Source organism: Eurosta solidaginis, chromosome 2 (genome assembly GCF_040869045.1).
Source record: "Eurosta solidaginis isolate ZX-2024a chromosome 2, ASM4086904v1, whole genome shotgun sequence".
In the NCBI taxonomy this organism is placed as follows: Eukaryota; Metazoa; Arthropoda; class Insecta; order Diptera; family Tephritidae; genus Eurosta; species Eurosta solidaginis.
The window spans coordinates 60758081-60777271 of NC_090320.1; the positions used below are offsets into that span (position 1 = coordinate 60758081).

General features: G+C 35.4%; 1 protein-coding gene across 1 annotated transcript in view; it reads left to right on the forward strand.

Moving 5' to 3' along the window:
* The window catches only part of side-II (sidestep II), a 290969-nt gene that overhangs the window by 190643 nt on the left and 81135 nt on the right, over nucleotides 1–19191 (forward strand). The window contains exons 10-12 of the mRNA XM_067769114.1: nucleotides 2187–2331; nucleotides 5563–5693; nucleotides 16845–17004. Coding sequence (XP_067625215.1) covers nucleotides 2187–2331; nucleotides 5563–5693; nucleotides 16845–17004 — 436 coding nt within the window. The remainder of the gene's footprint in view (nucleotides 1–2186; nucleotides 2332–5562; nucleotides 5694–16844; nucleotides 17005–19191) is intronic.

Below are 19191 nucleotides of genomic sequence, written 5' to 3' on the forward strand. Positions count from 1 at the left end.
CATGAGATAAACATCAACTTCCTCTTAGCAAAAACTATACGCTTTATAGAATCTTTGCTAGTAGCTGCTTCAAAATCTGGTAAATAAATAAAAAATAAATAACCATAGTCTTAGCCTGGCTCGACACGGCACAAAATGTGCTCGGTCGTTTGCTCCTCCAACCCGCATTTCCCACATATGCTGTCACTGACTAGGCCTAATTTAAAAACGTGTGGCGTCAGAAGGCAGTATCCATTATTATTAAAATTTGCAGCCTCGCGCATGCTTTCACTCCTTTATTGTTTGATCTTTCATTTGCTACTCTCCCACCCTTTTATTCTCGCTCAGTCTGAGTGGGACGTCCAGGGTACAAACTTTGCAGGATGCACTCTATTTAGCTAGCCTAAAATAGATAAATCCCTTTCCCTATCCCGATTCTTGCAGGGATTGAGTACACTCCCACACAATTTTGTTGTGATATTGATGTTGATGTTGTTGATTAAAGCGCCCTTGCCCCAACTTTCCTTCGCTATTGTTGCTCTAACATCCTCGACGAAGCTAAGAGAATCTGTTCGTTTTGCTGTACCACTCGACGCCTGCATGGTACTCTCTTCGCGCTGTGAAACTAGCGAGGAGAGTATGTTTGTAGATAACAATTTAAGCGTGCTCTGCCCAAACGATCGGTAATATCCAAAAGAAATATTTGACCTCAAAATAAGAAACTGCTTCTCTCGTCTGATTTGAGTTTCCTTGAAAGGCCTACTCGGATTTCACTTTGAACAACAACATATAAATTTGAAAGGATCTCTCCATGTCAATCAAAACAAAGGAAGCCTCAAAAACCTCGTTCGCTACCGTTATAAGCGACAAAAATGCTCAGCTCATAAATCGAAATACGAATCACTCTTGACCTGAATAGGCGATTGAAATGTAAAGTCTAATCTCGACGTAAAATAATTACGCTTCACAAGTCTCTCTCATAGCTGTCCTAAAAAATTTCATGGAACCATGAAATGTTTCGAGCGCAAGTGAAACGCCGTTATGAGTAGGCGAGAGAGAAGTACTCCGTAAGTTTTATGGTCTCCTTCGTGACGCCGGCGACATGTTAGAAGGAAGTTTAATGGTGAGCTATATGCAGATATGAACAAAGTATAACGAAAAGCTTCGACGGCTAAGTCATATTGTGTGAATGGATGAAAATGCTCAGTCCCAGAAAGTATTAGTCTCTACATCCACAATTTGTAGCAGGGAGGTAAGAGAGAAACTTTCGGGAATTGGGGGGGAAGCTAGTTGGTTGGATGTTATCCCGATCGGCCGGCTAAAGTCTACGTTTTAACACACTTCCCCCTGAAAACAATTACATTGATGTACCTTGAACGTCCTTCTACTGAAACCATTTAATTAAATTAATACACCTGCCAGTGCCTTTCATGTAACATATTGATACTGCCCCTAGTTCTGTGCATTAAAAGAGAAAACGAGTGTCTGTTTCCTTACATCCCTCTTGGGTACAGCTGCCATACTTGTCGGTAAAGAGATTCCCACCCTTTCCGTACGTAGGCCTAATGGCCTGTGTACTTTTATTGTGACTTTCTAATTTTTAACTTCGGTTTTATTGAGAATGGTCTATCTCCTTTGTTGGAGGAAGACTAAATCTCCCTTGGTGCTCGGAATCAGCGTCTCTTGTCGCCGAACTGGCACAACTGATATAAATACTTAATTTTTTAAATTGTGGTTTTCAGTAACTTTTCCTTAGTTGAGTTGTAATAGTAACAAGGCACTACAGAAGATGCAAAAGCGTGAGCGCCTTAAATTACTCATTGCTAATCCGCACCTGTGTGTATGTATGTACATTTTACCGACTGTTCCTAGAAGGTAGCGCATACATTTCTATCTAATAATAAAAAATACATCCCTGTGTAAGTAAACAAGTAGAACTTGTACATAGGCAATATGTAGTAATAAATATATTTTCCACAAGCCTCCTGCAAAATGTTATGGGTGTGTTTTGCTTACGTTCACCACTATTGAAACATAAATTTGCTGCCAAAGTGTTGAAATATATAAATCAAATGCCGTTAAATAACATGTCTAACTTGTTTGTCGGTAAATTACAGTAAAAAGCAGTACAAAACAAAACTTACCCCATTCTACGGCCTTTTCAATTTAAATTTGCATTTTACTTTTTTGTTATCTTTTCTTGCCAGGATGATATTTCAAAGAATGTAACACGCTCAGAGTTGAGTTTTGTGCCCACCACAGATGATGATGGCAAATCAATAACATGCCGCGCTGAGAATCCTAACGTTAATGGACTCTACTTGGAAACAATGTGGAAATTAAATGTCGTATGTAAGTAAAGTCATAAATAATTAAATGCTTATGTTCCTCAGAACAAAAGTTGTATAGTTTGTTTTGGGCACTCTATCCAACCTCCGAATTAGCACAAAAACTACCAAAACGTAAAGCCGTGGTGAATAGCTGAATTGTAATGAGTTGTGTAGCTTTGAATTATGTTAAAATCTCACTGAAATGAGTGGATCCAGAAAACTATCAGGATCACAACATTGTTTTTGCATTTGTATTTAAAGCAGAGCCGGCCAAAAGTTGCACATTGTGCAATTTGAGTTCGAATTTAACACAGACACTAACGATGTGCGATCACGATCGTTTGCTTTCGCTTTTCACTCACTAAAATCAACAGTGAATGCAAAAGGAAAAGTCCATGCTACTTTTTGGGCACATAATAAAAACAATATGCTGCAAGGTTAAAGTGACTTTTAATACGTTTTAGTTAGTAATATTAAGTTCCTTTGAACATATATATTAATATTGACAATTTAGATATTAATAATTAATCATAATTAATTAATTATTAATAAATATTGACAATTTAATATAAGTAAGTTTTTATACGTTCTACTTAGTTTTATTATTTTTTATACAGTTTTTGTTATTGAATAACTTTATGTTTTGAAAATATACATTTCTATCTTTACATTTACTTTGTTTTATAGTTCTTTCTTAATGAAAAAGTGATTTTAAGTAAATTTTGCATTGAAGAAACACCATACCTTCTTTTATAAAAAGTTGTATCTGGCTAGCTCGACCTCCGCGTTCTTAGTTATATGAATATAAGTAAATATTGTTAGGATTAGCTTGAAATCGAATAACCAGAGTCCTTTTTAATTTCGACATTCACAGTCCACATTTTCTTTTAGCACACTGTGGGGAGTTGTCACTCAATTTTTACACACACTTATGCAATTGTTTTAGTATTTGTGTGGCCGGCTCTGATTTAAGGTTTCTTTTGGGATATGGTTCAGTGTTCATTGGAACTCAGCTAATATCAAAATTAGGTAGTAGCTTTCTTAAATTGATATATTACTTGAAAACAAACAGATGAAGTTAAATCGTGCTTTTTGCTACATAGAAAATGCTTTACGGTCTCTTTTGCAGTTAGGTCCTTATAACTTCTGCAGCGGTCGATATGCGGAATATCCATTTTTCCGCATTGTGCCCAAAGCCCACTGAACGGCGAAGACCGCTTTAAGTAAAAAGTTGTCGTTGTTGCTGTTGTTGTATTAACGACAAAGACACTCCCTGAAGTTTTGGGGAGTGTTATCGATGTTCATAGTCCTTCGCTGGACATAGATCCGGTACGTTTCGGTAACAAAGCTCCATTAAGGTACTAGCCCGACCATATCGGGAACGATTAATATGACCATATTAAAACTTCTAGGCCATACCCTCCCCCATCCCCTAGTTCCATTAGTAACTTGGGTCACCAGAGCCTCGCCTGCTAAATATGTGTATGATACATTCTATTTGTAACAGGATTCCCCTCGCGTAGGTGAGTTGACAATTAGGTTGCAGAAGCTTTGAAGCTATAAAGCTTCGTATTGCGCTTGATCTACCCAGTGCACTTCCTGACCTCCTTTCATTTTATTCTAGCAATTTCATTTTTACTGAGCGTAAAAACTCCGAGTTTGTCTACGTTCTTTCCATGATTTCATTCATCCTAAAGAGATAGTCGCCAAATCGTTAGCGTACGCCAAATGCTATAAAGCTTCGTATTGCGCTTGATCTACCCAGTGCACTTCCTGACCTCCTTTCATTTTATTCTAGCAATTTCATTTTTACTGAGCGTAAAAACTCCGAGTTTGTCTACGTTCTTTCCATGATTTCATTCATCCTAAAGAGAGAGTCGCCAAATCGTTAGCGTACGCCAAATGCTAGGATATCCTTTGTAGTAATGAGGCACGAAAGAGGTGAGAGCGCTCCACCTTATGATGTGTTGCTACATATCTGCTTACTAATTCTCGCTCCCCCATGCTCAGCTGTTATATCGCAGTTAAAGAGAAGTAACGATATCCAATTCCTCACTGGTTCTTCCAAGCCTGTCCTACCGAGGGCTGATTTTATAGAGTCAGCTTTTGTGTTGTTATAAGCAACTTCCAAATCAGCAAACTCAACCAGAGTAAGTTTTTTATGCATAAACGGTTTCTGCACTGTACGCATAATCTCGTGAAGCGCTGTTTCTATGGATTTTCCCTCAGGTACGCATATGGTGCCGTGGTTCCCTTATGTGTATATAAAGCAATCTCTCTCCGGTATTTTTAGCACAAAAGATGTAGTATTTATTGGTCTGAAATCTTTGGTCAGCTCTTGTCCCTTTCTTCCCGACTTTGATATGAGAACCACCCTTGTTTCCCTACAAGTTCAAGATAGGTATGTATATGAGGTCATTAAATTTGTGTTGTTAAACCACCGACTTCACTTGGCTGGTTTACTGGGTTTACTGCATGATGGACATAAAATACTTTTCCTCATATAAAAAGAGAGAAAATTTGAAGAAGATTTTGGACAAGGAATTTTTTAAAAATTCAAGAAGACTTTAAACTTCTGGGCTAAAATGTAATGGGCTTCAAAACTGTTTTACCGGGTTTTTGTTTATTTTGAAAAATTTCGAAACGTTTTTGAACTTATACATATATAATGGACACGTAGCTAATAATTTAGCTTTATATTACTCGTCTTCGTGGGTGGGACCAGTCAGTGATTGAGAATGCTATATTACCCTGGAGTTTTTTTTTGCTATTGCTCTGGCTCTAAACATGAACAGAGCATAGAGCAGAGCCGTAGCTTAGAAAACTTATATAATTCCTTATGCTCTGCTAAGAGCTCTAACAAAAACAAGAGAAATAACAAAGCTCTACATAAATATGCGCAATAGCGGAAAAAGCAATAGATCTTGTTTTTTTTTTTTCGTTGGGAGTTTCTATGCTGCTATTTGCTCCGCTCCAAAACACGACGTAGCTCGTAGCAGAGCATAAGAATGCTATCACTTTTTTACGCTCTGCTCTATGCTCTGTTCATTTTCAGAGTCTTGGCAGTGGCAGATCAGATTTTTTGCTGCTACTCTGGAGTAGAAAATGCAAACACTGCGACTAATTTAAGAATCTGCATATGTATTTACAATAATTTTTATTTCCTTAATATGTAACTTTGTATAAAAATTACTTATATATTTTTTTTTGTTTTTTGTAACAATTTTCTCTTCCATCATTTAACGATGCTAAGATCCACCATTGGTAACGCTGCGACTCGGTTCTACGCTCACACCGGATGATATTAAAGAAGGTGACGATGTATATTTCGAGTGTCACGTACAATCGAATCCTCAATGGCGGAAGCTCTTGTGGTTACATAATGTAAGTAATTTGTTATATGAGCGCCGTAAATCTTGTGGTATATGTGGGTTAGAATATCTAGTATGTAGTATGTATGCACTTAAGCGCACAATTAAACTACTGTCGGTATGTATTTGTCTAAAATACTAACAAATACATTAGGGCGGGTCGATTTAAAAAGCGCTCATTTCTCTGTCAAAATCGTATTCTAGGGATCAAAATAAGAAACTTTGCCGAAGGAACCATACCTCTAAAACGAATTCTGATGTCCCCCAATTTGGGTCGAACTTTTGGGTAGGGGAAAATTTTGAAAAATCCCACTTTGACCCATTTAGAGTGCTCCAATCGAGTCCAAATGTATGACCGACCCCCAATAACTTTGGAGGACCGACCCACCGATGCCAGTGGCACACCTCCTGGAACCCCCCTGGGGGTTCACCGTACAAACATTTCAAAAAATCGCCGGTTTTGCACTTTACATGAAAAAATCAGCGAAATGCCTATGTTTTTTCTTTTTGGAGTTTATTTTTCTCTTTAGAAATTTATTTAGTCAGAACATATGTAAATTAAAAAATGAATTTAACTTAGTAATAGAAAAGAAGTTAAAAAAAATTATTAGAAATTAGCGTTTTTACAACCCTTTTAAAACCAAGGCATTACTTTGATGCATTTGCATGTCGTAAAATTGCTTGTGTTGTTTTTTTAAGCCACCACAAGACACAGCAGGTAGAACTGAAATTACCATTTCATTCTTATTACCTCGTCTCTTAGACCATATATAACGCAACAGTTTTTCTGAATGCATTAAGTCGTTGTGAAGAACTCAAAGTGTGAAGTGCAAATTTTAGATAAAAAAATATTTCAAAAAAAAATAATAACTACATCAACAACTATCGAAAACCGAATGAGTCATATACCCAAGCATGATGTTACTGTTTTTGGTGTGTCTACTGATTTAACTGATCTTAATTTACCAGCCCATCTAGATATCTTGAGATATTATTTTTACTTAAGCGAATGTGCTAACAGAACAAAAAAAGTTTTCCCATAAATCATTCACTATTCAAGTACAAAATAAGTTGATTCGAATTTGGGAAAAACTTGGTATGGAAATAATGTTGAAAAAAGTGTATTTAATAAATTGAATAAATTGCCTGACAAGTATCAAGAGCAAATCAAGGGAAGAAACAACACCCAACAATTTACAGAGTATGTAAAATCTCTGGAAACAATTTTTTACATTGAAACATGTAAATGTGATTGGAAGGCAGCTCCATGTGCATGCGGCTGGGTTCCCGAACGCATCAAAGAGTTCATGCACGATCAACATAATCAGAGAAGACTAACAATGGATGCATTCGTTCGCGAAGCATTCCGTACGATACATTGAAAGAATATTTAAATCAAGATGATCCACCGTTTAATGATCCAAAAATTCCATCACACATTCAAGGAACGGAACGACATGTTCAATTGCTAGCTATCATTTCCAAACTGGTTATACCGGAAAATGTAGAGGCTGTTATGGCGACGACATTAGAGAGCCGTGCGAAATTGCCCAGACTTGAAAGTAAAAAATACTTCAAACAATATTTTTTTTAGTTTGTTTTCTATAACTCACTTAAATTAATTTTTTCATTTACATATGTTCTGACTAAATAAATTTCTTAAGAGAAAAAATAGATATTATTATAATAAATAATAAATATTATTATAAATAAATAAATAAAAATTAAGAAAAAACTCAAAATTACTGCGTTCTTCCTTGTCCAGTTGTTTTGTATAGGAAGAACGCAGTAATTTTGAGCCCTGAAGAAGACCAAAATAAAAGGTCGAAACGTTGACGAGAAAATAAAAAAGGCGTTTTTCTGATTTATTGGACTGTAAACCCGAAACCAAAAAACAAATTTACAATAAATAAAGAAAACAGTCGGTAGTACAAAAAATATAAAGAAAAAACATAGCCATTTAGCTGATTTTTTCATGTAAGGTGCAAAACCGGCGATTTTTTGAAATGTTTGTATGGTGAACCCCCAGGGGGTTCCAGGGGTGTGCCACTGGCATCGGTGGGTCGGGCCTCCAAAGTTAGTGGGGGTCGGTGATTCATTTGGACTCGATTGGAGCACTCTAAATGGGTCAAAGTGGGATTTTTCAAAATTTGCCCCTACCCAAAAGTTCGACCCAAATTGGGGGACATCAGAATTCGTTTTAGAGGTATGGTTCCTTCGGCAAAGTTTCTTATTTTGATCCCTAGAATATGATTTTCACAGAGCAATGGGCAAATCGACCCGGCCTAATATACATACATACGTAAGTAACGTAGTTATGGAAATAGAACAGTTGCTGAGAGACAGTGTAGTTAACGGTTATATCAGACCTTAGCCAAAGTTGGTTTCAGCTTTTGATGAAATTTTGAAGGGCTGGAATGGTAAAGGGGGTAGGTGAACTACCGCAAGACTTGAGGGGCGACTTGCATGTTGTTGCATGCATTTACACTACTCATATACTTATGTTAAACTATGTAGGTATTTAGCAATACGACAAGCGTACTTTCTGCATTGCTTTGCACTGTATAACGATGTGTATGTATGTATGGCAACTGGTGTAGTACATTGTGTGTACATGAGTTACCGGATGTCGGTTTGCTGCAATCGGGAAAATACTCAAACCACTAAACATTTCTGCAAATATTACGCTTAGTAAAGCACTTTTAGTAAATGAAAATTTTCCGTAGATATCAGCAAATAACTCAAATACATAAATACATAGACTATGTACGTTGTAATTATCAGGTGCGGTAAAAAGTTGTTCATTATTTGGTGTGAATTGAAAAGTTTATTTATTTAGTATTGCTAAATTGATTGAGTTAGGTTTTATATATAATCTTTAATGGTTTCAAATGATTGCAACTGCTGGTTGCTTCAAGTATCCCCCTATCTTTCTTCAACTATTGACAGCACAGTTATACAAGGCAGTACTTTCACACTTCTTAAGCGGCATTTGTGTATCTTCTCGCTTTAAATTCAGTATTCACGCCGATGTTATTTACACTGATTTTAGGAAAACATTTGATTAAGTTTCCCACTCCTTGCTTATCCACAAGATGTATGCGGAACTTAATTACAACCTTCATATTATGACTACTGTCAATAAGGCTACAGGTCGATGGTCTAAAGAATTTAGTGACCCATATGTAACTAAAGCCCTTTTTACTATATTAGTTAGACCGATACTAGAATACGGATCAATAGTCTTGAGTCCGCGATATCAAGTTCATGCAGATAGACTAAAGTCAATACAGAAGCAATTTATACTTTTCTCTTTAAGGAATTTTCATTGGGACTCTGCGTTAATCTTCCACCTTATACTAGTCGGTTATAGCTTATCAATCTTCTAACTCTCGCAAGTCGTAGAAAAATGCTAGGCGTGTTATTTATGGCTAAACTACTGAATGGACTGATTTCTAGCCCCTATCTTTTGAAGGAAGTGAACTTCAATGTCCTATCACGAGCGTCAAGACATTACAAACCTCTTCTTTTGAAGCAGTCCAGAAATAATTTCGAATTAAATGAACCTTCAATTAAATTCCTTTTAGATTTTTCACTTCCATGTAACGGTACGGTTTTTACACGAGTAAGCCATAAAAGAAAATCAAAGCAAGTGGCTTTCGAAACTTTTAAAAGCTGTATTCCTGAGTGTGGAAAGAGTTTAAACAAAATGAACAGTAGAAAGTAGTTTTTTTAATTAGAACAAGTAAGGAAGGTTAAGTTCGGGTGTAACAGAACATTACATAACATAAGGGAAAATACCCATGTAGAAAATGAACAGAGGGTAACCCTGGAATGTGTTTGTATGACATGTATATCAAACGAAAGGTATTAAAGAGTATTTTATGAGGGAGTGGGCCATAGTTCTAAAGGTGGAGGCCATTTAGGGATATCGCCATAAAGGTGGATCAGGGTTGACTCTAGAATTTGTTTGTACGATATGGGTATCAAATGAAAGGTGTTAATGAGTATTATAAAAGGGGTGATCCTTAGTTCCATAGGTGGACACCGTTTCGAGATATCGCCATAAAGGTAGACCAGGGGTGACCCTAGAATTTGTTTGTACGATATGGGTATCAAACGAAAGGTTAATGAGTATTTCAAAAGGGCGTGTGTTTTAGTTCCTTAGGTGGACGCCTTTTCGAGATATCGCCATTAAGGTGGACCAGGGGTGACTCTAGAATGTGTTTGTACGATATGGGTATCAAACTAAAGGTATTAATGAGGCTTTTAAAAGGGAGTGGTGGTAGTTGTATATGTGAAGGCGTTTCCAGATATCGATGAAAATGTGGACCAGGGTGACCCAGAACATCATCTGTTGGATACCGCTAATTTATTTATATATATAATACCACGAACAGTATTCCTGGTTTTTTATTTCATTTCATACTACTTAATATGGTAGGTGTCACACCCATTTTACAAAGTTTTTTTCTAAAGTTATATTTAGCGTCAATAAACCAATCCAAATACCATGTTTCATCCCTTTTTTAGTACTTGGTATAGAATTATGGCAATTTTTTCGTTTTTGGTAATTTTCGATATCGAAAAAGTGGGCGTGGTCATAGTCGGATTTCGGTCATTTTTTATACCAATACAAAGTTAGTTCAGATAAGTACGTGAACTGAGTTTAGTAAAGATATATCGATTTTTGCTCAAGTTATCGTGTTAACGGCCGAGCGGAAGGACAGACGGTCGACTGTGTATAAAAACTGGGCGTGGCTTCAACCGATTTGGCCCTTATTCACAGAAATAAGTTATCGTCCCAGAATTTAAGCCCCTACCAAATTTCACAATGATTGGTAAATTTTTGTTCGACTTATGGCATTAAAAGTATCCTAGACAAATAAAATGAAAAAGGGTAGAGCCACGTCCATTTTGAAATTTTCTTTTATTTTTGCATTTTGTTGCACCACATCATTACTGAAGTTGAATGCTGACATAATTTACTTATATACTGTAAAGATATTAAATTTTTTGTTAAAATTTGACTTAAAAAAAAAATTTTATTAAAAGTGGGCGTGGTCGTTCTCCGATTTTGCTAATTTTTATTAAGCATACATATAGTAATAGGAGTAACGTTCCTGCCAAATTTCATCATGATGTCTTGAACGACTGCCAAATTAAGGATTGCAAAACTTCTAAATTACCTTCTTTTAAAAGTGGGCGGTGCCACGCCCTTTGTCCAAAATTTTACTAATTTTCTATTCTGCGTCATCAGTTCAACTCATTTACCAAGTTTCATCGCTTTATCCGTATTTGGTAATGAATTATTGCACTTTTTCGGTTTTTCGAAATTTTCGATATCGAAAAAGTGGGCGTGGTTATAGTCCGATATTGTTCATTTTAAATAGAGATCTGAGATGAGTGCTCATAAACCTACATACCAAATTTCATCAAGACACCTCAAAATTTACTCAAGTTATCGTGTTAACGGACTAACGGACGGACGGACGGACGGACGGACGGACGGACATGGCTCAATCAAATTTTTTTTTGATCCTGATAATTTTGATATATGGTAGTCTATATCTATCTCGATTCCTTTATACCTGTACAACCAACCGTTATCCAATCAAAGTTAATATACTCTATGAGCTCTGCTCAACTGAGTATAAAAAAAGTTTTTTCTAATCAGTGTCTTCCCTCGAAAGTGATTGACATACACTGCGAGTGTATTTCTGCAATGAAAAGCCTCTGAGTGAAAACTCATCTGCCTTGCAGAAGCCGTTTGGATATTGGCATAAAACATGTAGGTCCCGTCTCGCCAATTTGTAGGGAAAATTAAAACAAGCACGACGCAAGTTGGAGCTAAATCTCGCCAAGTATTTTTTTGTTCCATGTGATAATGGTAATGTGATATAACATCATCTCAACATGGGTCCAAACGTTACCGACCTGAGCTCGAAATGCAAGTTTTATTTGTCCCAAAGGATCCTAAATAGGCTAAATTTTTTGTAGAATAGACCCTTTTTGCGAGCTACTAACCTACACATTTTATGAAAGCTCACATACTTGAACCCAAGATGTCTCTAACACCAATATTAAAAGGAACAATTTTGGAGCTATCTTGGTCACATTTCTGTTTATATCTTCCAAACACATATAAGATATTAAATTTCATGTAGCACGTCATGGTGATTCTAAAGGAAGTTTAAGATGAACCACTATATCATAGAAAACGCTTTATACCATATGGTAAAACGTGACGTGCTGTGCCAGGTTATTTCCTTACTTGCTGCTTGGCTGTCAATATAAATGATGAGGCTGCTGCAGTTTCAGTTAATTTTTTCAATGTTTCTACTGCTTTGGTTACGGCTACTACTGCCACCTGAAAAACGCTTCAGTGATCTGGCAGATTGAATCTAAGTCAAAATTGAAAAATTGTAAGCATTTTCATTTATATAAATGGCCAAAACTCAGCGAAAAATATTCTTATTAAACTTTGATTTTTTTAATTTTGACATAGAAATTGTAAAAATATTGAGAGAAATAAAAATAGAACAAGTAAGAACGGGACTGTCTTCGGCTGTGCCGAAGACTTCATACCTTTCATGAATGGGGCTGAACAATAATCTTATCCCGTTCGTAATCTCCGAATAATCGGATGTATAAGATAAGAAATATATAGTGAACAGATCTACATACCTTAACGATTTTTAAGATAAATATAAAATAAAAAACAGGTAGGTACTTTGTGTGAGGATGCAAAGTTTCAGGTTTTTTGTGCTCTGCGTGTAAAAACTGTGACTACGAATCACGTATTTCAACAATATATGACGTAAACGTAACTATTTGGTGAAATTTGATGAATTTTGAAGCTTGTAGCCGTAAAAAGGGGGCAAAAATTAGAGTTTATATGGGATATATAATATATATACCACCGATCTCTATGATTTTTTCAGACAATAATATATGCTATATACGTAAGGATATGGTGAAATTTGAAGCGTCTAGCTGTTAAAATGGGGAAGAAATTGCGCAAAGTTTCTTATCTGAACAATCGGTTGTATGAGATATATACTATATATACCACCGGTATCTATGATTTTCTCAGACAACAATATATGCTATACACGTAAGCATTTAGTGAAATTTGAACATATCTAAACGATTTTTAAGATAAATATAAAATAAAAAATAGGTAAGTAATCTGTGTGAGGATGCAAAGCTTCACGTTTTTTGTGGTCTGTATGTAAAAAATATGACTACGAATCACGTATTTCAAAAATATATGACGTAGACGTAACTATTTGATGAAATTTGATGAATTTTGAAGCTTCTAGCCGTAAAAAAGGGGCAAAAATGACAGTTTATATGAAGTATATAATATATATACCACCGATCTCAATGATTTTTTCAGACATCAGTATATGCTATACACGTAAGCATTTGGTGAAATTTGAAGCTTATAGCTGTTAAAATGGGGTAGAAATTGCGAAAAGTTTCTTATCCGAACAATCGGTTGTATGAGATATATACTATATATACAACCGATCTCTATGATTTTTTCAGACAACAATATATGCTATATACGTAAGCAATCCGTGAAATTTGAAGCTTATAGCTGTTAAAATGGGGTAGAAATTGCGAAAAGTTTCTTATCTGAACAATCGGTTGTATGAGATATATACTATATATACAACCGATCTCTATGATTTTTTCAGACAACAATATATGCTATATACGTAAGCAATCGGTGAGACTTGAAGCTTATAGCTGTTAAAATGGGGTAGAAATTGCGAAAAGTTTCTTATCTGAACAATCGGTTGTATGAGATATATACACTATATACAACCGATCTCTATGATTTTTTCAGACAACAATATATGCTATATACGTAAGAAATTGGTGAAATTTGAAGCTTATAGCTGTTAAAATGGGGCAGAAATTGCGAAAAGTTTCTTATCTGAACAATTGGTTGTATGAGATATATTCTATATATACAACCGATCTCTATGATTTTTTCAGATAACAATATATGCTATATACGTAAGTATTCGGTGAAACTTGAAGCTTCTAGCTGTTAAAATGGGGCTAAAATTTGCGAAAATATATATATATATATATATACTATATATATATATACTATATATACCACCATATATATACTATATATACCACCGATCTTTATGATTTTTTCAGACAACAATATATGCTATATACGTAAGCATTCGTTGAAATTTGAAGCCTCTAGCTCTTAAAATAGGGCAGTAACTACGAAAAGTTCCTTATCTGAACAATCGGTTGTGGGGGATATATACTATATATACGACCGATCTCATCAATTTTTTCAGGCAAAAATATGTGCAATATACGAAAGTACATGGTGCAGTTTGAAGCTTCAATCCGTTAAATTGGGTAAGATATTACAAAAATCCTCTTTTTCTGAAAAATCGGTTGTATGGAGGATATATGCTATAGTGGTCCGATCCGGTCGGTTCCGACAAATGTCTAATCGGACACCCAAATACACCCGCTCACCAAATTTTATCAAGATATCTCAAAAATTGAGGGACTAGTTTGCATACAAACAGACAGACGGACAGACGGACAGACGGACATGGCTAAATCAACTCAGCTCTTCAACCTGATTATTTCGGTATACTTAATGGTGGGTCTATCTATTTTCCTTTAAGGACTTACAATTTTCGGTTTCGTGACGAAATTAATATACCATTTCATTTTCATGAAAGGTATAAAAATGGACCGCACATTACCTGGATTGGAAAGTTGGCAGAAAAGTAGTCAATTAATTGGCTCCACCTTTATATGTTTCTTTCTCATAAATATTTGCACAATTTCTATGTCAAAATTTTAAAATCAAAATTCAGCAAGAATGTGTCTTTACATAGGGGCACATTTTTCTCTAATTTTTGACCATTTATATAAAGGAAACGCTTAAAGTTTTTGTATTTTTTTTTTATTTTTTCCTTTTGTTCCTTTGTCACGGTGTCTTAACCTATCTGTGAAGTTTCACGTTTGTAGCTCAATGAGAAGGTACTTAAAAATCGATTGCAAGATTTGTACTGAAAATGCGGACAAACATTCAACTGACCTAATATAAAGGAAATAAAATAACATACGATTATTAAAAAAATGATTAATATCATATTCATACTACACCAAATACGTCATTTCGGCCGAAAAATTCGATATGCGGCGCATTTCCTCATAAAAATCACATTTCCGAAATTACTAATTTGAGTGCACTTTTTCGCATTCGGTCTGCAAATGCAATCCACACAATCGATCCACACACTCTCTTGACATTGAACAGTAATGGTTAAAGGACGTGTCATGATCTTAGTGCAGTACTAGAGTAATAAATAACATTAGCCACTAGATTTTTAAAGCCTAACTTTCTACCGGATACAGCTTTTTTTTATCGTAATATTGTTTAATCAATTACGTCAGTGCATTTACTTGCTAAGTATTTGTGTCCTCTCCGTTGACTCTTGCAGGGAAGGTTAAGCAAGATGCGAATGAGGCTAATGTAAATGCTTTCAAATGACTCATTTGAAAAAACGAATTTGAGATCTGTGTTAATGTAAGATAATTTAACGAATTTAGTGCAGTACCGCTTATTTGCTACCTTCTACTAACGTTCGAATCACTAAACTGTTGAATAAATAACTACAATATTCAATAATGCAAATTGGCCTTTATTCAAGTACTTCACAATACTATTACTTCTCGACAGATAGCGTGCTTAAATCAAACTCATTCTCTGATTGGTCAGATTGCGCTCTTTATTCTCTTCGATTTCCTCGTTCCATACTTCTAGACGTTTCCAGAATTTACTTAGTTACCAGCTATAAAATTATAACTACAGATGCACGTGTATAGCTTCTCATATGCGCGTGTATATGTGAATGATACTTGCACAAATAATTGCCTACTTTTGGGAGTATCTCAGATATATGCATGTGTTTGTGCGTTGCTCTCCGCTGCTTGTATGGACATATGTGTAGACATAATGATTTATTTGTTGATTTGCATACAAGTCACTGCTTAGTATTGGCTTACAGATGATATTATCCCTTAGCGTTGCTAATATTCGTCACAATAAGTTTCATTTTTGTGCTATTTTTTTGAGGTCGTAAACAAAGTGTTAAAACTTAAAAACGTTAGGTAAAACTAAATTAAATTATAAAGTTAATGGAAGGCAAACAAAATTTTTTATAAAAATAAGCGTTAGAAGGTTTACTTCGAGTTTAGCAAGGGTAAGCAGTTTTGCTTCTTTGGATACTCTGTAACAATATCATGGTCAGTTGAAATGAAGTCAGCATAATTTTCGTTCGAAATTGTCGCAGATGTACAATCTCGAGTAGTTCCTGAACAATCGAATTTTACTGCCTCAAAATCACTGCCATTTTTATTTTCCTTGAGTCATTTTGCTATTATTTTTATTGCAGTATGCTCATAGGGTTCACATTTTCACATTTCCTACGTTCAGCAGACATATTCCAACAACACCATAGTTTAGTAAAAAAAATTTATAAAATTTTGCAACGATGAGTCCCCGGGACTCATACTCATCATATTCTTATCATTTCAAGATTCTCCTGCTAATATGCGCTCTCCACTCGGCTGTATTAAGATATACGAGCGTGTGGTGATTAAGGTGAAAAAATGTATTTGTTATAAAACGTTAAAATATTGAGTGATTCGAGGGTAGTTAGGGTATGCAATTACGGGCTTTTATTTAAATGGTAACAATGCACCCCCCCCAGTGGTAATCCTACTTAAAAATATTTCGATTGCAATACAAAGTCAAACCGCTTTCGTTTCAAAACCATATCGGCAAATATCGTGTAGTTCTAAAAATTTTCAAAAAAGTGACCAAGTTATAAATGTCCTCTTTAGTGGAAACTCGGACAAGTTTCTAAAAATAAAAATAAATACTTAAATAAAAAATTTCAGCAAAATTACTTCAGTAGTTTAAGCGTTATGCTCTTGCATGCATTCTAACAAACTTTCACATTTGTTATATAAGTAAGATATCTGTATAAGTCAAGTACATACATATATACATACATATACCTATCTAGTTCAACATTTTCAAATGTAAAGAGAATAATTAATTTTATATTAACTTAAATTCATTTTTATTGATTTTCAGAATATTCACCTCGAGCACAACACTTCCGCGCGCGTAATACGCTCAAATCAAAGTTTGGTTTTACAAAAAATCACCAAACACTATGCGGGAAATTATGCTTGCAGCGCCATCAACGATGAGGGTGAAACTGTCAGCAACCAACTACCGTTACGTGTTAAATGTAAGTGTTGCGTATTTATATATGTAAATATACTTATTAATAGCATAGAAATGCTAAAGGCGCAACGCCTCCCATCCATAACTTTCCAAATCGAAAATAAAACAAGTGTTTACAAAGATTTAATTTTCCTGACTGCAGTCAACAGCAAAGGAACTTGTTGCTTGAAATATTTATTTACCATTTTCTTTTAATAAAACTCTTGTAATAATTTTGTATGCTTATATGCATACTAAGGTTGTGACATAGCTTCGATTCCAATTCTGATACGTCGGAAGTTCCGCCTAATTTATACTTCCGATTCCGATGCATAATGGAATTCGATCGGTCAAAGCATTTAATTTGCAAGCATCAGAAAGATCGAGAATAGTTTAGTAATTTTCTTTTTTTATTATTTTTAGTTAATTGTTTTACTAAGTGAAAAGCTACCGATTGGCATGCGCTAGGCTGTTTTGAATTGACCCTTCTTTAAGCAGCTTACAGAATTTGATCATTTATTTCTCTATCACTGACGAAGCTGAATTCATTAGAATGTGATGCCAGTAGGCAGTGCCCTATAAACAGCTTATATTTCTCTCATTTTATTGATAAGACTCATCAGTCTCTCTGGTGACATCGTTGACGAAGGTTGTTTCGCTCTCTGCTACCGTTTCGTTTAATTCAACGCGCTTTAATATAAGCTTACATTAAAATAAACTGTATGCGCGAGTGCATACCAAGTTAAAAGTACAATTTATTCTATACCTATACATAGTAAAAAAATTCCCAAACGCGGTGTCGATTCGTGTGATGAAGACCACGGGTCTTCATCGAAAACGCGGAAAGCCATGGCGAAAGATACACCTAGACATAACTACTGGGCTCCTCTACAAATGATAGATGATGAAGGTCAAGATATTGAACTGGATTCACAAGCTGAAAACATCATTGAAAAGAAAAGAGTATTCGTGCCACCAATAAAAGTGTTAACTCAAAATAGTGCATCAGTTCTTAAACTGCTTGAAGAAAAAATAATTACGAACTATGTTGTTAAGAAAATCTCGTTGGGACTAAAAATCATCTGCGAATCAATTGAAGTATATAACCTGACCAGGGATAAGCTTAAAGAAGGAGAATTCCAATTTTTTTCCCATGATCAAAAAGAAAAGCGCCCCTTTAAAGTAATTCTCAGTGGTCTCGACTGCAGAACAAATGACGATATTAAATTCGAACTCATTGCACGTGGTCTTAAATGTCAAGAAGTAAAGGCCGTCACAAGAGTTTACAACAATTACACTGATACTATTTATGTTATTAGTTTCGAGAATGGTTCCGTTAAGCTCAACGAGCTTCGGACAAAAGCCAAATCTCTCTTTCGTACAATAGTTAAGTGGGAATTTCAGAGAAAACTGAAGAATAAACCAGTTCAATACCGAAACTGTCAAATGTTTGGCCACGGAGAGAAGAACTGTAATGTTAAATCAAACTGTTCGAACTGCGCTGGAAAGCATAAAACGTCTGAATGTCTCACTCCAAATATTGTACGCTGCGCAAACTGCAATGGCAGCCATAAATCGACTGACGTATCTTGTCCAAATCGTGATGCTTATCTCAAAATAAGAGAAAGAGCAAATCCCAAAAACAATCGAAAAGGGAGCACTCACAAAACAAATCATACACATGTTTTCAATGCTCAGTCGTTCCCACTGCTTACGACACACGTTAACAAACATTCAACACCTAAAGAGAGAGATCCAGTACCTCCAATATGGTCGCATCGTACATTATCTGAGAAGCAATCACAAAGCGGCTTGTTTACAGAGGAAGAGATAACTAGCCTTACTTTAGATATACTCTCTAAATTAAAGTTATGTAAATCTAAAGAGGACCAATTTCATGTTATTACACAGTTAGCTGTGAAATATCTGTATAAAAATTCTGTTTAATGGTTGTTGTTTCACCTCTAAATGTTATAACGTGGAACTGTAGAAGTATCCGAAATAAAATAACCGAGTTTTTTGATTTTCTTGTAAGGAACAAAATTGACATTTGCTTACTGTCCGAAACCTGGCTGAAAAGTAATGATAAACTTTATCACTCCCATTATTACTGCTTGCGTAACGACCGGGAAAAAAGATGGTGGTGGCGTAGCCATTATAATACATAAATCTGTTAAGTGTACTTTGTTACCGAAAATACAAACTACAGTGA